The following is a 24,004-nucleotide window of genomic DNA, read 5'->3' on the forward strand; positions in this document are numbered from 1 at the left end:
ACAAGGTTGCTGGTTCAGTCCATACCTGTGGCCCACATCATGACCTTGAGCATATTGTTTAAGTTGCTTGTCCCCCAAATGTAAAAATATATAAAAACAATTGGTATGTCTCCGGATCTTATAGGTTGCTTTCTGTAAAGACATCGGCCAAATTTATATCAACAGCCTGGGACTAAAGAGCAAAGTTGCATATTATATGGCCTAAATTAAATGTTATCAGTCTTGCCATTTTTAGAGGACTGCTCCACCCAAAACTGGTATTCGTCAGCCATGAGTCCTGCCTTCTTTTCATAGAGGCAGTCCTATGAGGCTTTAGTTTCTTGTTTATGACGTCCACTGATTATTCCAGAAATATCTATTGTGATAAAGTATCAGGCAGCAGACCAAAAAAGGTTTGGGGATGGCCACCCCATATACTGAAAAAACAGCAGAGCAAAGAAAACACGTTTTATAAAGCGGAGTTCACAATTGAACTGACTAACAGATTGAGACTGCTCTATAAATATGGTGGGTAGGAGGAAGAGGTGGAGTCAGGACAGCCGGAATAGGAACTGTTGTGACAGGAAGGGGAATTCTGGGTAGCGGTAATGATGTCATCAGGGTTGGCTGGAAGTGATGTCAACAGTGGGTGGATCAATGGTGATGTCATTAAGAGTCAGGGTCTTTGGCTGGGCTGCAAAGGGATAAGAGGGGAGAGGATCAGGTGAGACCGCCAACCCTGGTCTGGCTGACAAATAACACTACATGAACCTGTAAACTGTCCCCTCATGCGCACATGTGTGACACGATTTAACAATATATTAGCACCACTACATGTGTTTTGCACATTTAGAGCATATGACAGGGTAACTGATATTTGGATTATGCAGTATGAGTAACATAAGTTTTTTTTTTCTTTTTTCCATTTTTAAAATTTTTTGCCATTGTACAGCATTGGTCATGATTGGTTTCTATTATATCAACTTTTTTCTCTTCATTCTGAATGAAAGGAATAAGATTAAAAATGTTTTGCAGACATTACTACTAAGTACATGAGGTAAGTAACATATAAAAAATATCACTTTTGGGTGAAGTATTCCTTTACACTTATATGTGTGTAATCTGGTGCTGGAACCTGACAAAGCAGAAACAATCCCTAGGTACAAGTCCACTGTAAGACACACTCACACAGCGCTAGTTTAGATAATTTAATTAACACAATGTCTTCAGATGTAAGAGAAGTGTCAGAGTAAACAGATTAACAGAGGAAAACAAATACAGACACAGGGAGTAACATCATCTCCTTGATAATGTGAAAACATCACTAATGCAGCACAAATTATATTTTTTCAACTCCATAAAACATTTACTACTGTTTCTGAATCAGTGAATGCAAATAGTTTGCTAAGAGCTTTATAATGCAAATATGGAATGTAGTGTGAATCGAGAAACTCACTGAGGTGTTGCAATATTTGTAGTGCCAAACTGGCTACAACCCTATTTAACAACAAGCTGTCCAACAAAGTAAATCAGAGTTCCATAAGACACAAAAAGAAGAGCAAAAGAAACTCATACTCTTCAAATTTCTCTGTTTCACAGATAGCTCCATTTCAATCTGTTGCTCAGGTGAAAAGGTGACCTCCATCTTTGGGCTCTCCATTTATAGTGGCCCATTCCCAGAAGGGGTGGAACTTGTAACACCCACTGGAGGCGGGGCCCTGGCAGCAGCTGCACACTGTGGAGAAAATTGGAGGCATAGTTAGCAGCAGTGCCCTCTTGTGCTCAGTGGTGGTATTACTTGGCTTACCTGACCCCTCCAGAAGGTCCCCAAACATGCATATGTGACACTAGTTATATCTGTAGTTATAACATTCTTTGAACTGAATTGTAATTCAAATCAGCTTAAAACAGAGATGGTTTGCCTCCAATATCTTTCTTATTATATCCGATGTGTTTCAGTTTATTTTAAGCAAGAAAAATGCATACAGTATGTCATGTGCAGATCAGATATTCTCAATTCATGTATATGCCTCTTTAAAGGTCTATTTTCTGGAACCAATTACCAGAAATTAACAAAAATATAATGTTCATGAGATGTGCTTATATAAAACAGGCATCAAGTCCTCAAGGCATAGTGTCCATTAGGGAGGAATTAAAGAGGAAATGTTGCAAAAAATTTCTGAACAAATATGTTCTCTACCTCAACTGGTGAACATAAATCTATTTCTGCACACTGCACTCAGATATTCCCATTGATATCTTTGAACCCAATCACCAATAAAGTCAGGATTATGCTATCTTATTTGATGTCTGTTATTTATTTTTCTTATTACTCAAAATTCAAACATCAATCTTGATTTCTCTTCTCACCATTATGTCAACATTCATTGTAGTCATTGCCACTACTAGAGACTTTTGACAGTGTGTCATTATTTTAATAAATTAAAGGTTTTGATGACAACACCAATGTTTCCACAAAGGACAAGACACTATGTCTTTGGAAGTCGTGATGTTTACTTAGCATCACAAAATGGTGTCTAGTAACTCATATAAATATTGTGCAAAGCACAGGATAAGAAACATTGTGCATTAAAAATATGTGTCAATGAATGGATATCATTTCCTGTTTGGACGTTAGTCTAAACTATTGTAGTTTTAATCATGAAAGTGATATGTAGATGATTTAGCTATTAATTACCCACTTATTTGTACACTGAAATTTCTTGTGTTTTTATGTAACCTACCCTTTAACTCTGTAATATTGACATTGTGACCATCGTCTTACCCCTGCTGATTTTGATGAACTGTGCACTAAGAACTCACAGTGGTTTATCTCATAGTGCAATCTGAATGTGCTTCTAAAGACATTTGTAATTGTGCTCACTTGCGGTGGACACAGAGAGTGCTAAGGATTATTAAGATTACGAGACAGCCTGGAAATAACTGAGAAACAAGAAATTGCAATCAAAAGACAAGGAAGAATACCAGAGGATGCAAAAATAAGCACAAGTCAGAATGACAGGATTGTTGACCAATAAATAAAGGGTAAAAACAGATCTTCACTTTAAAAGCATAGTATTATGCGAATGAATATCATGTTCATGATGCGTGCTGATTTTTACAAAAGTGTCTATTTTACAATATTTTAGCAAAAAATGCATGTGTTTTGTGTGCTTTGAGCATACAACTGGATATCTGATATGTGGAATATGCAACATGAGCAAAGTGATTTTTTTTCCCCCCCATGGATGTTTTTTTTATGTCATTTGCTGTTACCATTGGCTTCTATTATATTGTAATTTTTTTTATCTTGTTTTTCCACGAACACATGAGGTTAAAAATTTTCTTTTTTGTCAATACAAAACACATGAGGTAAGTAACATGTAAAAAAATATCATTTTTGGGTGGAGAATTCCTTCAACATGTATAAATGAAGCTGTGAACTACATGACCAATGGAATGGATAGAATGCCCTGTAAGAGTGGAAGAGATTTAAAGAGGGTCTTCCTTTAAAGCCAAAGCAAGAGAACTGTTATCGTCAAAGCAAGGGGTCAATATGTGGAAGCTGTTCTGTTTTTCACCAGAATTTGAAGGACTGGATCAAAAGTAAAAAATGAAGGTCAAACCACAATTTGGTTTGATTATTTAATTGAGCACTTGTCTGTTCTGAGGATCTTTCCTTTTAATTAAATTAAAGCTTGGATATATTTTAATGAGGGCAGTGATCTTATAGAGTAAGACTACCATAATGTTGTGGATGACTTGGTTTGTGCCTCCTGTGTTTAGTAACCATGCAGCATTGGAGCAGCCTAATGTGCAAAATGACACATGAAATCCAGAAATACAAAATGACGGTGTCCATATATGACAATACGCAAAACGTTGAATAAAAATGAATAACATGTTAAAACAAAAGGGAAATGGCAAAGAATAATAAATTATGTGTTTCTGAAACCTTTGGGAGGGAAAAAAAGCCTCACTACAAGTTAATTAAAAGGATTTAGTTTAGAGGTTTTTCAGTGAGTACAATCTCCAAATGACCTATTTTTAGATAAAAAGATATTTTGAATTATAATGATTTTGTGAAATTGGTATTTTCCAGATATGTAATGCATGTACTGTCTGGACCTAGACTTGCTGTTAGCTTGTGAGAAGATTAAACGTCATGGAAGGATCAGTAGAGCTTAGTAACAATGCTCTCTGTTACTGTCTTATTTTAGGTTCCTTCCATCCTAATATTCATAACACCCGAGGTCTAGGAACCTTCTCACCAGGAAGAAGTTCACTGTGCTCAGTGGAAGAGAGGCCTGAAGGAGAAAGCAGCTCATCTTCGGAGCACAGCGTAAAGCAGCAGATGATGGTATGTATTCACTTCTTTTGTATAGTAGGTCTTCGTCTGTTAAACACACTATTTGTAATTCCCAGTTCTCTTATTTCTTAAAGAGTGGACCCTGGTTAGCTAGGCATCTGGTGCCAGCTATTTATTTATGTTTAATGGTGTCTCCATTAGCATGAACATGTTTATTTCAAAACTGTGTTTTGTGATGAGAATACAGTAAGATGTCATATTGTAAATAATTACATGAACACACTACTTTAGGAAAAAGTAGGACTGCTGTTTGATCAAAAACATTTATAGCACATTTACATTTTTTTAGCAAAATTAACTATGCTGTAATTGAAAATTTTACATATTTCCCTTCAAGCATATTAATATTTTCCTGTAAAGCAGAAATAACTTAATGATTACTTCCTAATTCAAAAGCAGTTTTAATAATCACTTGAATAGGCATATTATTACTCCAGTTAGTTTATTAAAACTGAATAAATCGGTGAAGGACTAATCAGTCAATGGCTCAAAGAAAGTTTTTATTTTTATTTATTTTGCACACAGTCCAACACTTTAATTGGTTCTATCGATAATGCTGTCTTTAAAATGACATGAAGATAAAAAAAAGACATTATTGATTTTCTGACTATTTATTCAGCCAATTGCTTAAGCACACCAGTTTATTTGAACTGGTCAGTACAAGGGATGTCTTTTATTATTAGCAACAGTTATAGAAAATAAATGTTCATAACAGACAGTAGTGGCAAGTGGTGATAAATATTTTCTGACTGGCTTAGCCATGAGTGAGCATCTGTCCTCATTTAACTTTTACCACTGTAATAGATCCAAGTCAATGTCAATTTTTTGCTGAAGTCTGTATCGCACAACAACTGTTTTTGTGGAGGAGGAGCAAAGAAGCATCAGGGGCCAGGGCCATAAGAACAATTTTTTGGTAAGGTGTGCTGCTGACTACAAACACTAACTGGCTTATCCAAGGTAGCATCATGGGGTATCTGCAGTGTATCCCAGCATTCATTGGGCGCAAGGCAGAAACAACAGCTGGACAGTACACCAGTAAATTACAGGATGAACACACAAATACACACACAAATATAAAAATATGTTTGGACCAATTTAGCAACAATAATTCACCTAACCTCTGTGTCTTGGGGCTGAGGGAAGAAACCGGTGTAAATCCACATGTAATCAGGGAGAATATGCAAACTCCACAAAGGAAGCAATCTGGACAAAAACATCAATCCTTGGTATAAGGTAACAACACTACCACTGCTCCATTGTGTTGCCCTCTCTCTTTGTCTCTCTTTATATATATATATATATATATATATATATATATATATATATATATATATATATATATATATATATATATATATTTATATATACAGTGATCCCTCGCTATATTGCGCTTCGCCTTTCGCGGCTTCACTCCATCGCGGATTTTATATGTAACCATATTTAAATATATATCGTGGATTTTTTGCTGGTTCGCGGATTTCTGCGGACAATGGGTCTTTTAATTTCTGGTACATGCTTCCTCAGTTGGTTTGCCCAGTTGATTTCATACAAGGGACGCTATTGGCAGATGGCTGAGAAGCTAGATTGCTTACTTTTCTCTCACTCTTGCGCTGACTATCTGTGATCCTGACGTATGGGGATTGAGCAGGGGGGCTGTTCGCACACCTAGACGATACGGACGCTCGTCTAAAAATGCTGAAAGATTATCTTCACGTTGCTATCTTTTGTAAAGCTGATTCCTGAAAAGACATGCTGCACGGTGCTTTGCATACTTAAAAGCTCGAAGGGCACGTATTGATTTTTGACTGAAAAACAAACTCTGTCTCTGTCTCTGTCTCTCTCTCTCTCTCTCCCTGCTCCTGACGGAGGGGGTGTGAGCTGCCGCCTTCAACAGCTTTGTGCCGCGGTGCTTCGCATACTTAAAAGCCAAACAGCCCTATTGATTTGTTTGCTAGAGATTGTTTTCTCTATCTATGTGACATTCTGTGCTCCTGACACGCACTCCTTTGAAGAGTAAGATATGTTTGCATTCTTTTAATTGTGAGACAGAACTGTCATCTCTGTCTTGTCATGGAGCACAGTTTAAACTTTTGAAAAAGAGACAAATGTTTGTTTGCAGTGTTTGAATAATGTTCCTGTCTCTCTACAACCTCCTGTGTTTCTGCGCAAATCTGTGACCCAAGCATGACAATATAAAAATAACCATATAAACATATGGTTTCTACTTCGCGGATTTTCTTATTTCGCGGGTGGCTCTGGAACGCAACCCCCGCGATGGAGGAGGGATTACTGTATATATATATATATATATATATATATATATATATATATATATATATATATATATATATATATATATTGTCGTGGAACCAGGTCATCAGCAAGCCCCAAACACAAACACACAAAATGGCAAAAACAACATGAAGGAAATGTTTTTTATGGAGTTGTATTCAAATCACACATGAATAGAGGAGTATTGGCATTTAGCATGTCACACTAATGGCATCAGATACTGAGGCACCCACGACCACACCACCAGCAACTGGGATAGACTTCATGAAATAATGGCACAGAACAATGATAGTAAAATAATGATAAACCTTTTCCATAATAAAGGAAAAAATCATCAAACCCAGATAAAAATCTTCTACAAGAAATTAAACAGAGATTCCCATGTAAGGTTTCTTCATGGAACTTTGGAATAGAAAGAAATAAATTTTGTAAGGAGACAATTCACAACATTTGCAATCAACCTTATATTAGTAACTATATAGATTTATTTTTGATTAATTGTAAAATTTTGTCTGTGAGTAGCTTTATCTTTCATCTCATTTGTGTTACTATTGATCTACCTCAGCAAGATAGGCAGAAACTTTGTGAAAAGGAGCGGGTGATAGAGATGTGGACAAAATGTATGAATTTGGTATGAATACCAAAAACTATAGCCAATCTTTCAGCCAAAAACACAAAGCTGAGGATCAAAAAGCCAGTAAGTACAGAAACAAAAGTAATAGCGTAAAAAGTTTTTTTTTAAAACAAATTTTGGATAAAGTGGGTTCATACATGGAGATTTAAATAAGGTTGCACATTATGGTGTCAGAGGTCACGCTCTCCCAGAGGCTTATGGGATAATCTCCATAGCAATGAAACACAAAATAGCATTACAATATAACATAAAACATAAAAAAGTAACCACAGCAATAAATTCTATGTGGCAGACAACCCTGGAAGGGATATTAATAACATTTCTAAAGACACCAGAAAATATATATATTAACAAAAATCATAAATCATGACAAACAATCTGTAGGGCTCCACAAACCTCAAAATCCAGGCTTTTACTCAAAAACTACACTGTAAGGCTCCATATATGTTCTAGTAACAAAAATCAGCATGGCACCTGCTGTAGCAACAGGTTTGTGGCACTGAGAAATCTTTAGAATGGATGAGGGAAAACATTAAAACTTCTGTTCCTAAATAAAAAAATATATTTTAAAGATTTTATTAAAAAGGTTGAAAAACAAGATAAAAAAGCAAAATTGAATCATAAAGGAAGATGCCTGAAGGGCAAACCCACTCAACTAAAACCAAGTCCATAAATCAGAAATCAATTTGTTAAACACAGCCTAGCATCAGAAAACAAAAATCATAAAGAAATAGTATTTATACAAACTAAATATCAAGAAAGGAGCCAAAGAACTGAATCATAAGCACAATGTGACCGCACTAATGTGGTGTTAAACCCCAGGTTATATTAGACTGGGGTGGTCCCACAGCTGGGGTGTCAGGAGGGCTCGCCCTTCTTGGCTCAATACATAAAACACAAATGCAAGTATTCTAAACAAGAGAGAATTGTCTGAAATTAAAAAAACAAGACAGAATTCACTAATACATATGCAAAAACACAATTAATAACACAAATGTACAACATAATACTCAAGATATAACAAAAAGATTAAATAAAAAGAAAAGACGTCTGAGTGAATGACAAAACAGCAGCTATACCATAGCAGTCTGACATATCATTAGTAGTCCTTATAACTCATTAGCTGCACAACATGACTTTTTCAAGTATTTATCTATAGATTGTGTAGTTCTTTATAAGTAGACCTATTTATAAACCGCTAATGAACAGTATGTGATTGCAGTGGTTAATGTTGCTGCCTCATAGCTCCAGGAACTTAAGTGTGAATCTTCATTCCAGCACTCTGATCAGTTTGCAAGTCCTAACATATCTGAGGGTTTTTTCATTTGGTAATTCAAAATCTGTCTAGAATCCTAATTGGAAAGTTCAAATTGCTCAAGTGTGGATGAGCACTTCAGTGTGATCTGTGATCTGCATCACATGTCCAGGGTGCTTGATGACTTTAGAATGAGTCTATGATACTTTGATAAAGAAAATACAGTTAGGTCCATAAATATTTGGACAGAGACAACTTTTTTCTAATTTTGGTTCTGTACATTACCACAATGAGTTTTAAATGAAACAGCTCAGATGCAGTTGAAGTGCAGACTTTCAGCTTTAATTCAGTGGGGTGAACAAAGCGATTCATTTCAGGAGCTCAAAAGTAATTGGACAAATTAAATAACTGGAAATAAAATGTTCAGTTCTAATACTTGGTTGAAATCCCTTTGCTGGCAATGACAGCCTGAAGTAGGTGGTCCACTCACTGGCGTAGCGTAGTGGGGGCGGCAGGGGCGGCCCGCCCTGGGCGGCACTTTTAGGGGGCGGCAAAATTTCACAATAAATAATAATAATATCTTGTAAAAATTTGAACCATACCTAAATAAGGGGGCGGCGGAATTTTCCTCTGCCCCGGGCGGGTGACACCCACGCTACGCTACTGGGTCCACTCCTACAAGCACTTGGGGTTCCACATCATTGATTGGTTGGACTGGTCTTAGAACACAAAGGAGCTATATTAGAAAAGACAGAGCATGCTGTTTTTCCTTAGGAGACTGCGTTACTTTAGTGTGGAAAGTGACATCCTTCACATCTTCTATAACTCTGTGATGGCCAGTGTAATTTTTTATGCTATGGTGTGCTGGGCTGGTAACATCACTTCAAGAGAGGCTCACAGAATTAACAAGCTAATTAAAAGGCAGTTTTAGTTATGGGATGCACTCTGGACCACCTGGAGTTCACAGCAAAGGAGAGAATTAAAACAAACCCGAGTGCCATTATGAACAATGTTGCACATCCTCTCTTTGAGACACTAACACTAAGGACTTTCAAACAATTAATTATTCAGCAGAAAGTGTGTCCAGAAATACTACTGGGGCTCCTTTATACCAACAGCAATATGTCTGTGTAATGCCTCACTGGGACTTCCAAGTCAGAAGTTTTTTTTTTCTTTATTTTTATTTTTCTTCCTTTTTAGTCAGTGAGTGTGTGCATATATTTAATTATTTATCTATTTATGTAAAAAGCCAAATTTCCCCCAGGAGACACATAAAGTTCTGTCTATCTAAACAGTTTGACTTGTGATTTTGATTTGAACACATTTGCCAGTTTATCAAGGATTCAGCTCCTTTATACAGTATATGGATGACTTACTGTATGCTTTTGTCTTACACAGTATTTTTATAAAGAGTGAGTCAAAATTATGTTAACATTTGAATGATGGAAACAATTTATTCACATAACATACTTGATATGTGCAAGATGATTTACATGAACCAGTTCACCATCATGCCCAACACATGTACCATATGTGGCATATAAATTGTCCGCAAAAATTGCATATAAGTATATACATAGCAGTACATTAGTGTTAACATAATTTTGACTCACCCTGTATTTGACAAAATCTGGCAGTGGGGGCTTTTTCAATGAAAGGCCATTCATATTTTAACTTGGAGTGCCTTACTGTCAACAGGATGAATTCAGCTACCCAGTGGAGACGCTGGCCCTTACCGTCGATGAGGTGATCAATGTTCGCAAAGTGCTGGTGAAAGCTGAAATGGAGAAGTTTCAACAATGCAGAGAGCTGTATAATAATCTGAAGAAAGGGAAGGTAAGAGATGGCTGCCACAACGCTGTATGTTTCTGCTTACTAATCCTTTTTAGAATATCCTAATTATGTTGGCACATTTTTCATTTAATTAATTTGAACCTGAACAAAAAAATAGAGCAGATAAAATCTTAAATGGATGTAATTTCAGTCTGTGCCTCTCACTTTCATTTTTGCTCCTGGAAAACGTAATAAACAAAATAAAAATTGCATGCAACTGTACAGTAAATTAATCTGTTAGCATCTTTAAGCACCAGCAGTGACAAGTAGCAGAGGGAATGTCAAACTCACATCTAGAGGACTATAGCAGTTGCGCTTTTTTGTTACATCCGGTATCTCCTTCCTTTTCAAACTGATGTCAGCAGCTGAATTCCTCCATTGTCTATTTTCTTGTCTAAAAGCTCTCTGTGGCACGGTGTTCATTTCTCATGTATCTTTTTTCAAATTCATATCCCTAACCAACTTTTCGGTTCAGCCTTTTCATTTTGAGAGTGACCACTCCATTTTCTCAGAATAGTATTGAATTTATTATGAAAAGGCATGGGTGCAACTAAAAAGCCCTTTCCGTTCTTCCACTTTCTGCACCTACAGTGTCTTATGAAGCTGGAGATTTTCAGATTAGCATTTGTCTTGATTGAGGAGGCATCCTTAGACAGTGAGGAGACCAAGAATTGAACACTGAACACTGAAGCTGTAAAGCAGCAGTGCTAAGCACTGTGCCACCATGCTGCTTTAAATGCATTATTTTGCTAATCAGAAATAAAGCAAAAGCATTCTCAAACTCTGAGTGCTGGTGACCAATACCACCCATCTATTGAGTTTTGGAATCTGCTTAGCTAGTTTGGGGTCACAGGGAATTGGAGTCTTTGTCAGTAGCATCAGGCAAAATGCAGGAAACAACCTTGAACATGGTACCAATTCATTGCAATGGTAACCAGTACAGAATGGCGATCATTTTTCCTTGGGGTGTTTCTGGTTCTGTTTATTTGCAGGAGGTCAGAAATCAAATTAAATGAATGGTGTTACTTTGACTCTTATCTTAATGAAAGCCCTATGCTAAAGAAATAGCATTCCACTCACATCAGGTGCCATATTTAATACCTAAATCACTCAAGATAGCCTAAAATTTAAAGCAAAACAATATTTATTAGTAAAAATAAATATTGGCAAAGTCTGGATATAAAACCCTAGAATACACCCTATTTCAAAGTCAAAATTCTTAAACAATACTTTCTATAAGAATATGAGAGCTGAAGAATATCTGATGATTCCAAAAAGGATGCTCACGTTTGGGTTGCTGTTGACCCTGCTTCTAACAAACCAGCAGCACCTTGTTTTGATTTTGTGGGGCAGCCAGAAATAAAAGTGAACATTGACAGCCAAGTTCTACTTACTTACTTCAAGTTATTTCATAACTAGCCGTCCCCCGCGGTGCCACCCACATAGTAATGAAACAGGACAGCAAGGAGGGCACTGCTTGGTTCCCCACGCCTGACGTCACGCTTTCCCCTCCCCTCAGCCTGTAGCCTATGTCTCGGATTAGAGCGAATATATTGCTCCTGCAAGTGAACTATGATTCTTAGTGTGATAAGAGAAGTGGCAAAATCAATCGGAATGTTCAAGCAAATTCTAGAAAAAAGCCAGATCTAAATCCATTAAGTAATTCTCTCGTTTGCTAGATGTAGCAGATGTAAGATACGCCCCAAGGCTGGCACATGAGTGAGGAGGGCCCCGCCCCCCTCCCCTTGGCCTGCTGCGTGTGTCTTGGATTTGCACAAATAAATCAGTACCGCAAGCGAACTATGACACACAGTGCAATGAGAGAAGTCGCAAAATCAGAATGTTCAAGGAAATTATAGAAAAAAACCAGATCTAAATCCGTTAAGTAGATCTCTCATGAAAAGCGGACAGACAGACAGACAGACAGACAGACAGACAGACAGACGTTCATTGGATTTTGTATATATAGAGATGATGACGTAATCAAAGTAATTGTGGGGATGAACCATTATGCTGAACAGTGTCAGTACATGACTGTACACCTAAGCATTTTTCCCATTCAAAGATACACCTTACAGAAGACATGTTTTGACAGTATATGCTATTAGTATCATCGTTGTTCTTATTATTCTTTTCATATTATTTGTGTAAAATGACCCAGACACAGACAGGCAGACACGTTGTAAGTACCCCACATATGTTTATATGTTTTACAAAATGCTCTCCAACAACCCCAATACCCCACAGTTCTGGCCTTATCACAATGCCTTTTCTTCAGACCGCCTCCTTCTCTCCTCCAGAGACCTCGTCCACTCTGCTCTCCCGACTCAAGTCATCCTCCGAAAGGAGGCGGCCCCTTTATATAGGCACCCGGATGTACTCCAGGTGTGTCCCGGCAATCTCCCACCGACACGCCCCAGTGTGGCGGAAGTGCAGGCTGTATCCCCGGAAGCACTCCAGGTGTCCCTGCTTTTCTTCCCCCGAGCACTTCCGGGTGTGGTGGAAGTGCTGAGGTCCAGGGTCCTACTGGTATTGGGGTGCCCCCAGCGGTGACCACGGGCCCCTACAGGGTCGAGCTTCCCAGCTCTGTACCCGTAGCCCCCAGGGCGGTCGGCCCCTTGAGGTCTGGAGGAGGGCTTCCTCCGGTCTTCTCGGGCGCCCTGGCTGGGTACCACCCCCATCCGGGTACCACATATTATTATACTTTTTATACTTCTGACTTTTCTTATTTTGCATGTTTTTCAGTAGAAAGATTAGATGTAATAAAAATCAACGCATTTTAGTTTAGTTTTTTTGAGAAAAAATGTAATGCTAAGGAGGTTAACTTGCATGTTGTAATGATCACTGCAACAGTGGGGACAGACGAACAGACACACATGTAAACCACTGCAGCTACTGGGCTCCACACTGTGAAAGGAAACGCCTTGACACAGGAAAAATGTTTGGGGCAGCCACCCGTATACTTGAATAAGGCTGCAAAGAAATGAAAATTGGTAGTACAGTTGTGTACAACTTGAGTGCAAAACAGAACTGAGTTCACAAGTTGAAGCTGACTGGTATTTAAGGCAGGTTGGCGGAAGTGATGATGTCAGAGGGGCTGCAACTGGAACAAACGTTATCTTTTCAAGGCAGAATTTCCCGCATTTGGTCTTTAGAAATAAAAGAGAAAGGTTTACTGCGCCCCACCACCCCCTGGCTTGGTGTGGAATTACCTACTTTTGGTCTTTTTAGCTGCTTCCCGTGAGTGACAACATGTTTGAGAAGTACCTTTGTCGCTATGATATCTTTCTGTCATTTTAACTATTGCATGACTATATGACATAACAACAGCAAATAGAGTTTAGATAAGTATTATAGTTTATGGATATCTTCTTCTTCTTTTGGCCGCTCCCGTTAGGGGTTGCCACAGTGGATCATCTTCTTCCATATCTTTCTGTCCTCTGTATCTTGTTCTGTTACACCCATCACCTGCATGTCCTCTCTCATCACATCCATAAACCTTCGCTTAGGCCTTCCTCTTTTTCTCTTGCCTGGCAGCTCTATCCTTAGCATCCTTCTCCCAATATACCCAGCATCTCTCCTCTGCACATGTCCAAACCAACGTTCAAACCAACGCAATCTCGCTTGCATTTCCAATTAGACAGAAATGGTAAATTTGTTAATTATTCGTTTAGACATGCAGGCAGAAGGAGAATGTTGTGCGGCCTCATCTGTGCATCTGCTGGTGTTGGTAGAATTATTGATTTGTGCTTTGAGAACTGAAATCTACTGGAGTGTGATATACTGTTTACTTCAAATGCATATTTTCATGAATATAGCTGCCAGTTCTTTCAAGTACACATTCGACTCCTACACTATCGTGATAATGCTGAACAACAGAGAGCACACGCAGCACATGCAACAACATATCATTCATATTTACCACTTGTCCATTGATGCCATGGAATGCTGATGTATAATCTGATGTTACAGAAAGGTTTTGCCCTTGCAACAAATTACGTTTGTTTTAAAGGTGTGAAACGTGCTGTCTGCATATGCGCAAGAGCGGCATTTGGGAGGGGCAAGTGCTCCTAAGGGGGCCCCGCTTTTGAGGTCCATGTGTCCCATTTGAGAAGATATGTCAAGTAATATTCTCCAGTATACAGTGGAACCTCGGATCACGACCGTAATTCGTCCCAAAACTCTGGTCGTAACCCGATTTGGTCGTGACCCGAAGTAATTTCCCCCATAGGATTGTATGTAAATACAATTAATCCGTTCCAAACCGTACGAACTGTATGTAAATATATTTTTATTAAAGATTTTTAAGCACAAATATAGTTAATTATACTGTATATATATTTGAGATGTTTCTAAGAGGAACCCTTTTAAAATCCCTCTTCAAGGTCAAATTCCTTACATGTACATCTTTGAAAACATTCCATAGTCTGAGTATTAATGCCCAAAAACATGCTCGCTAATGATAACCGGCTGACGTGACATCAACGTGAGTTATGACTATGCCATCCTGCATATTGAGACTCAGAGTATACTTGCAATTTGGGTACTTTTTTAGAAGAGGCCCTGCTAATTTCCGCATGACACTACATTGCATTTCGCACTATTGTGGTTTTGTCATGAATTATGAATTGCACTCTTTTTAATAGATTATATCATTATATTTTGATAAAGTCCGCATGTTATCTTGCAAAAATTCAGCTGAATATTGTAATGAGAAAATCCAGTGTATATTAACATTATTTTTTATTAAAATTCATGTGCAAGTTTATGAAGTCCACACATACCAGTAACAGCATTTGACATAACCGGTCCCACGTGGAGTTGTTCAGCCCTAGGCCCTGCACACTCCTAAGGCCGCCTCTGCATACGCAACACACATTTATATGTCTAATGGGTTTTTTTAGGAGACTTTTCAACTGTGGACAGTTCATCAGCTTGCTCTCCATCAGACCAGGTTAACAAGAGCATCTCTTATCTTTGCAGTGCTAAATCACTGCTCCAACGTTGAGCTCCGCCTTCATGAACCATTGGATTGGTTTAGAAATGTGACAATCGGTGAGCTGTGTAATTGTTCCCACCCAGTTTGAGCACCAACCCCTTATGGCTGTCTCCAGACATTTACATATTATATGTCTGGCTTCAGCATGACTTACTAGAATGTAACATTGCCAAATCCTTCACTTTAATTTGTTTTACTTGATCCTAACTAACACTGATCTTTGTCGATTGTTAAAGAAAAGGATCTGATGCTTGGATGCCAGAAACTGTGCACTGCCATCTTATTGAGGCAAGTCAAGATAACATATTACGCACGCTTGTCTTCTGCATCACATAACCAGCAATATGCTACCAGTATAAACATCATTGTTGTGGCCATGCAAAGACTGAAAAAATGGCATCACCAGAAAAGTAATAGCATTAATAAACAATGAGAAAATACATCCACATACTCCATAGAGTCTAAAGACTTGATGCATTACATCAAGTAGCTGTAAAGTAGAAAAATATAGGAGATTAACAGAAGTGATCTTTTAAGTCATTCCCTGTCACTGGTGGTCCTCCTGGATCCCCTAATAGTTCAACAATAAGGCAACCAAAAATCTGAAGTTCTTTGCTCCTACGGTGAACTTAACTGTCTAGACATTTAGTAGCCTGAAAGAGCCTTCTGAAAACTGGTTGACCTTCGAGAGCTTTTACGATTTCAAAAGCACATACAAGAGTTTAAGACTGGTAGTGTTCCCCTTTCAGGAAGCAATAACTAAAACGCAGCTCTGTACAATTCACAGAGAGGGTTCAAGGAGTGAGCTGCAAAGGACTGGTTTGTCATTCATTCAATGTATACTGTAATTGTGGCTGATGCGGATGAAAAGGTAATTAAAACAATCGGCATTAAATATAGAACTGAATGTTCAGCTTTCATTTTGATTATTGTTTTGTTCAACTACAGTACTAAAAGACTGTCATCTTTTCACCGTAGGTGTGCTGCTGCTGTAGAGTCAAGTTTCCACTGTTTTCATGGCCTTCGAATTGCCTTTTCTGTAAAAGGTGAGGATCACCCTTTTAAACTTAATCTGCTGTTTTGGTGTTTCATCTTTCATGGAGAGCACAAAGTGGTTCTGTTTGGATGCTCAATAATTTTTCTAACCTAATTCCCAGGATAGGTTTGTACTTTACAAGATGATTAAAATGCACATGTATTTTCTGGGAATTGCTATGAATATCCCATTGATCATTGAACACCCCAGGGAACTTGTACCTAATTAAAGCAGTAATGTTCTCTGCACTGTCATAATGTATTCTGTAAGAATTTTAAATAGGACATTTTATAGGTTGCCCTTTGGCGGCCATGACAGCTCTCTAATTTTTTTTCAGACCCAGTGGAAGAATTTAAATGAATGTTTGTGGCATGTCACATAGACACAAAATAAAATAGGCAGATAAAGCATGTACAGCGTCTTTTAAACTGTACCACCAGTGTAGACACGATCACCTCTCGAATGCTTCCAAACACCCCTTCTGCTCTCACTGTATTTAGTGCTCTACACGGGGTGTTTTCCTGTAGAAAAAACCTCCTGTATGATTCATAATAGAAAAAAACAGATGACACCATGCAGTACAACTTCAGCTATCACAGTTTCCTACTCAATGTCATCAGAATAGACTGACCGTAGCCCTCCCAATGAAGCTGTTCCTACACCTCAAGACAATCTACCCAATGGAACATCCCTCTCTAGGAAAGACTGGGTCACGCTTAACTGAGCTAGGTCAAAGGTGGGTAAAACAAGGGACAACCTATTTAGATGGGACCTCACAACAAGCGCTGAATGTCCCTGTGGTGAGCCCACCCAAACAATGGACCAGATTCTCCATGAATTTTCCCGAGGCCTTACATGCACCGATGAAGATCATAAGGATGATAATGACACCACTCTTACCTGGCAGTGACACGGCAGTGGCATGATAAGATATGATGATGATGATGAGTGTAGTAATGGCTAACTGCGATAAGAGATTAAGAGGAAATGAATCGGTATACTTCTGTACACACGTTGCACTCAAACTGCATCCTGTAATTAATTTAACCCCAAGGCCGTCAGCTACTGAGGTGTTTTTTGGATTATATAAACTTCATTTTTCTCTCTGCACATTGGATCAACTATTGCTTAAAAGCATTTTTTTACATTAGAGATTAGATTTAACATTCTATTTTGGCCATAGAGTTATCTTTGTCATGTCCAGTTTAAATGTGCCATTGTTTGGATGATTTCTTAATTTAAATCAATTACTTTTTCTTATTTAGTGGTTAGTTTTTGATATTTTGTATTTTTTCTTTGTGCTTGTGATATTTGATTTCTGTTTCTATTAAAATATTTAATTACTAATCATTATTGCTTGTAACTGAGAGGTTAGGTAATGGTTGTCTCTTTGTGGGTGGTTTTTACTCTTGTCTTTAGGGTGACCCTTAAGTGACAGTCTCAACAATCAGTGGAAGCAGAAGCATGGATGTTATAGACTGAGTGAGGGAGAGGGGGTGAGATTGGTTTAGCGGGTGGGTCTTCAGCCTTGTAGACAATGGGCTTTGACTGTAAGACTCCACCCCTTCTTCTGCCTCCTTAGCTGTTTTCTCTGAAGACTAAGTTGGTGGTCAAGTTTGTGACAAGTGCATTTAGAAACATGTGCTACAGAAAGATTAAATAAATATTGCCACATTGAAAACCATGGGCATTTTAACACCAAAGTTTAGATTTACCAGCTTGGTGATTGCAGCCATAAAAGTTGAGCCAGAAGCAATCAAGCAAATAAATTTGAAAACTTAATGTCTATAACATTTTAACTCATCAAAAAACAGTTTAAGCTGGACCACCTTCTGGGGACTTTGTCAGTTTTCAGCTTAGAAAAGCTGACTCCCTGCTGTCATGATCCCTAGTTCAATTGCAACACCATGTGCATATTAATCAGAAGATTAAACCTTGCAGAAATAATAGGTCATCTGAGAGAAATGAAAAGTTAAAATATATGAAGACTGCAAATAGCTTTCTTGCTACTTTGTCCCTAAAACATCAGCCAGTTTTGACCCTATCCCTGCCTTCTAGAGTTGAGTTTATAGAGTAAAGTCTTCATTGATCATTCAAAGAGCATCCATCTTTTCAAACTGTCACCGGTCTTTGTGTATGTTGTATCATTCTTTTTTCTCTCTCCCATTAGATCAGTGTGCGGCTCCTGCAGTGTAAAGGTAAGAGTTTTACTGTTGTTTGTGACTGTTTAGATATTTTTTTTAATATTTGAATGAAATGAAGTTGCACTGACCACTAGAACTGGTGCCAGGAACATGTGTTTGTGCTACAACCAAGAATTTAAAAAATATTGAGAGCACAGTGTATGACATTCGCAAGACAATACTAAATGACAATATAGCACACTTCCCATAATATATACAGTAGGCCTACATATTGCAATAATATGTATAGAAATATGTTTATACTACAAACTTAATAAACCATTTAAGTAAATTATATGTAATTGGTGAGGAGGGTAGGGAGCATTTGGAACTCCAGGAGAACACAAAGGTGAATCAAACTCACAGACATGACTGTAGTAAAAAAGTGCCTTTTATAAAGTACTTCTTCTTTGTTGCAACCAAATAAGTCTGCCTGAAGTTGACAGCTGAAAAAAAATGGCTACCTGGATGAAGGTGTCTGTGATTGCTTTCGGTTATAGCCAGTGGCTCTCCGTACAAGCACAGCAAAACTATACAAAGGATGTAATAATACAAGTACAAGCAGAAGCACACAACTTCACATCTTCCTTAGGCCTAAGTCTGGGAGCTGATAGCTGGTAGCACGCTACTGCACCAGTAGTGACTCTATTCCATTGAGCCCTTAACCTGCAATTGCTTCAGCCTGGGTATGACATTAATCTGCGTCCAGCTGTGCAAGCAGGTCCTTCAAGTTACAGGGAAAAATTGGGGGTTGGTTGCAGGACTGGCACTCCAGCCCCAGAAAAACCTCACACTGTTCCAGTATGGTGCCAAGGTGTCACCTGCTGCACTTGGCTCACAACAACACTCTTAAAACTAAAGGTGCCAAAGGGGTTTTTCATAGGGGAACCATTTTTGGTTCCCAAAAGACCCATCCACATAAAGGTTGCAGAAAGAACCTTTATTTATTTGGATTTGTAACAGGCTCCATACAGTAAAAACCCATTAATAGATGGTAACAGATTTATGAAATCCAATGGGCTATGAGTTTAAAAGGACTCTTGCTGCATTTGCCCAGTAACACAGGCTAAGTCCAGGTTTTCTTGATCTGTTATTCTTCTGTAGCCCACCATACATTAAAGATTTTGGGTTTTTTCCTAAATATTAGGAAGCTTTTCAAAGCACAAAGAACCAACTTCATATGCAAAGAACCTATCCCGGAATGAAATGATGCTTGGTCAATCAATGGAGCTACAAAAAACCACACAACCCACTAAAGAACTAAATAGTGCCATTAAAGAACCAGTATTTTTAAGAATGTAGACACTTGGCACACTAAGATTTTTCCATTGTTTATATCATCCTCAATTGTCCTGCAAGTGATCTGTCACTTTGCACTCTGCAGAAGCCAACTGGCTTGCTATTGATGGTACTTCTGAGGCTGCATGTTATTTTACATTTCTCACACAAGAATGAGATCAGGTTCCATTTTAAAAACCTGAAGTCCTCATCCATTTTGCATAGCCTGATATCTTCAGTCAGCAGTATCCCCAGTAGTATTCCACCTGGGTCTTTTACATGTACCCAGAAACATAACGGGACTAAAAAACTACTTCTTCTCCATGACATCAAGAGAGCATGTGGCCAATCCACCACACGGTGGTCCGCCACACTCAGGGAGGTCTCAAAACCCTTCCATCAATTGCCCACTACCGGCATTGCAACACATTGAATCATCCACATTGGATGTCCTCTGCTAGGGACCTGGTGTGCTAGAGAACCATATTGGGATGAATAATGGATCATCTAAATATCTAAGTAAGCTACATCTATACAAATCCTCTGGGTACTTGTGACAAAGCGGGTTCGCTCCACACTCCCATCTTGCTTCTGGGAGCCCTTGAACCCGACACCGTCGGTAATGTCACAGATGAGCTAGACAGTGAGGCACAACAAAGCAAGTGGATGGTGCAAAAGTGTAAAGTACTTTTATTAAAAACAGCAAACAAAACAGTGTTCAAATAAGTAAGTGCAGTGTTTCAAAAATCTTTAAATAAATAATCCAATAAAAAGCTGTGAACTGTGGAGGTTAAAAAAACAATAAATAAATTCTTTAAAAACAATGAAGTTAAAACCATGGCTGGAAGCTGTCCTTTTTTCTTTTTCTGGTGACTCCCCTGCTTCTCTGGTCCAGACTATGCACCAGGGGAGCCACCCTACCTGCAGCTGACCTGCTCTGCCTTCTGATCTGGAGGCTTCCCAATCCCTGGCTTCGGTTCAGATCTCCCCAGACTGAGACTTGGGTTCCCCCAACGGCCAGGACGCTCCCGACTCCTGCTGTCTTCCGCGGTGAGTCATCCTTCTTCCGGTCACTCCCGCTGTGCTCACAATGGTCAGCGGGAGCGACCACAATCGACTGCCCTAGATGTCGGCCAAACACCCTGCTAGGGTTCACTGTTCAGCTGCCTGCGAGCCTACGCTTGTTCTCACACGCGCTTTTTCGCACTGGCTATCCTCTCCCTGCTTCCTGCCGCCACCTTCTCCTTCTATTAACCTCCGTTCACTTTTTTCTTTTTTTCTCCCCCTCCTAGCCGCCTCGTACCTCTATTTATCACGGGGATGTGGATCAGCTGTGGCAATTAGCAGCCCCCGGGAACAATTACGGATGCGGATGACTCCTCACCTGTGCACTTAGGCAAGGACCGCTTGCATCACGAACTCCCCTGGGAACCGCTTCCGCCACACTACCACGCCCCCTTTCTAAGCCACGAGTGCGTCGATTATTTATTTAAAAAGTGGTCCTGTTAACTTGAGCTGTAGACCCACTACACCACAGTAGATCTTTCAGTCCACGCCATACCACATACAGTATCTAGTTTATTAAAAAAACACTAAACCTGCTTCTAAGTACATTATTGGCTATTTTATACTTATCCTACATCAAAACATTTACAGTATCCTATCCATAAGCTAAGAAGGGGTGAGCTGTGCCTTAGATCCTCACATTTAGACTGTATTGTGCACATAATGTGCCTGAATATATTATAAAGACTCATGTTGGTTTGAGATGAGCTACCATAGCTGTATGTCACTTGAACATTTTCTTAATTAAGTGAGGGCATATTGTTTGCTATTTCAAAAACCATTCTAGTAGAAACCTGAAAGAAAAACTTTATAAACCTTATGTGGAACTGTAAAACAGACATTATGGTTTTAAGGAAAGCAGATCAGCAGCTTGTAGAAATATACAGGTGGAAGAATAGCCGTAGTAAAATAACAAAATCTGCAACCTCAGTGGGCCTACCTGTGCTATGTTTCATCCCTGTCTCTTACCTCACTTGCCTATCTTTTCACTCCTTACTGGTCTATCCATAACCTCCTTGACAATATATATAATAATTATAAAGGAGATACAAAAATTCATGTCATCTGTTGGGTTTCTTGTACTGTTCTAGGAATACATTACATGCTTTCTTCTTGGCTTCTACTGGGTTCTTCTGTTTTTAGCCATCCCAAGGCCCCCAAGTACAGTAAAGGAGTCTTCTAAACTGGCATCTCACTTTATTCTGCTCTGCTCTTACACTCATAATCACATTTCCTGTCTTTCTTAGGATCTTGCTGGACTTGGCCCCTGCCTTACTTCTTTACTGCTGGTAACTCCATTTATAGGGCCACCCACTACAGTATTTTAAATAGTCAGAGTTTTGTTTAACACACATGGCTGAGATTCCAGTTTTTCTTGTTGTGGTAAAGATATTCAGTCACAGGTGCTACATACGCCATTATATGCCTACTAACTCAGATCTTATTTAACTGTAGATGAAGATTCCCTCGAAGAAAATGGCACACATCCCTGTATACACTGTGGGGTTTGAGAGCACCAGCAGTAGCCACCCAAAGAAAAATGATGTCTTTCAGTAAGTGTGGTTATTGCATCAAATTCAGTAGCGATCCTTCGTGTGCACCACCTGATGTGATCTTTAACCTTAAACAGATGCTTTCAATTTCTTTCTGTGAGATATACAATGTTCATTTGTTTGTTGTTCCTTTACAGGTCTTTGCAAAGCTTAAGTTGCCGCTCTGTTGAAGAAGAATTCCCCCACCTGTATGCTAATGGATGCTCCCTGAAGGACATCTGCACAGAATGTACAAAATTTGTAGGAGATGTTATCACTTCAAGTCGAAAAAGTGTGGACATCCTGAACAACACGCCAAGGAAAACTAAATCCTTGAGAGTCCCTTCTGGGAGGTGTGCAAAATACAAATAAGACATTTTTTCACTCTTCATACATCACATCTGGATAACAATGGCTTAATGTAAAATATGTATCAAAATTTCGATCAGTGTTTTGTTTCCTGGCATGTCCTAACAGATGAAGTATTATCTGCGGCAGTCTCTCCCGCCTACAGTTTCTCAACAGTTGTTCAGTGTCATATTTGGACGGGCAGCTACCCACCAAATCAATGCTGTACATTGCCATTTGCTTTCTATGTTTGCACTTTCAAAATATTTAGATAAAAACTTATGGACCTTGTTGATGTGAACAAGAATAGTAAATAATAATGCAAAACACACAATGAAAGAGCACTTTGCGTATTGCCGAATGGATGAAGATATAGCCTGCCTTACATGCCATTTTTCGGCAAGATGCTTCTCACCCTTGGGCATCCTTCCTTAGGCTTGGAAAGAGTGCACAACACAAAGTGATATTTTTATAAGGTAACCAGAATGGACTACTTGGGCAGGGGCTGGCACAATTTAAATTATACCATATGTGATGCCTATTTCTTGTGGACTTTTCTAATGGCTGTTTTGAATTAGACACATTTTATGAAGAATGTTGTTAACAAATGACTGGTGTCAAACTCTGTGGATGCTGTACAAATAATAATACCACATTTTCTGTAGGTATGTAAAAATGAAAATAAAGATATTATCAAATAAGTTACATGCACGGTTACAATTGATATGAGGAGAAAGTCCAACCAATCCAGCCATTCTTGTACATGCTTCATCCATTTCTGGGTCATCTTATCTAGACACCATTAAGCACGAATCAGGAACTAATGTTCGAGAAGGAACTCGATTATTAAATGGCAGACTTACTCAGTACTGTGCTAGTTTAAAGCCACCAAATAACTGAACATGTGCCAGTAAAATACAGTATAACTGATCAGTGGAGCTTTCAGACATTGCACATCTCTACATCCAAGGAGTCTGCAGCAAACATTTCATTTTCAAAACTTCTTCCATTACTAGTCCCTAGAGTCTATCTTGGCAGTATTGATTCTAGGATATGAATAAACTCTTAATGGGATGCCAACCCATCACAGGACCCTCCCTTCTCATTGACGTTAGGCCAAATTATAGTCCCCAATTCACACATCTTTGTGTAAATGAGACAGAGTATCCTGAAGAAATCAATGTGAACATGAGAATAACAT

The 24,004-nt window shown here is 38.8% G+C and overlaps 1 protein-coding gene across 1 annotated transcript in view; it reads left to right on the forward strand.

Annotated features, from left to right (window-relative positions):
- spire2 (spire-type actin nucleation factor 2) overlaps nt 1-23,508 on the forward strand; it is a 177,212-nt gene extending 153,704 nt beyond the window's left edge. The window contains exons 13-18 of the mRNA XM_051932367.1: nt 4,200-4,339; nt 10,228-10,365; nt 16,340-16,407; nt 18,568-18,595; nt 22,379-22,476; nt 22,614-23,508. Of these exons, the coding sequence (XP_051788327.1) occupies nt 4,200-4,339; nt 10,228-10,365; nt 16,340-16,407; nt 18,568-18,595; nt 22,379-22,476; nt 22,614-22,827 (686 nt within the window). The 3' untranslated portion in view covers nt 22,828-23,508. The remainder of the gene's footprint in view (nt 1-4,199; nt 4,340-10,227; nt 10,366-16,339; nt 16,408-18,567; nt 18,596-22,378; nt 22,477-22,613) is intronic.
- The last annotated feature ends 496 nt before the right edge of the window (nt 23,509-24,004 follow it).

This window comes from Erpetoichthys calabaricus, chromosome 9 (assembly GCF_900747795.2).
Source record: "Erpetoichthys calabaricus chromosome 9, fErpCal1.3, whole genome shotgun sequence".
NCBI lineage: Eukaryota > Metazoa > Chordata > Cladistia > Polypteriformes > Polypteridae > Erpetoichthys > Erpetoichthys calabaricus.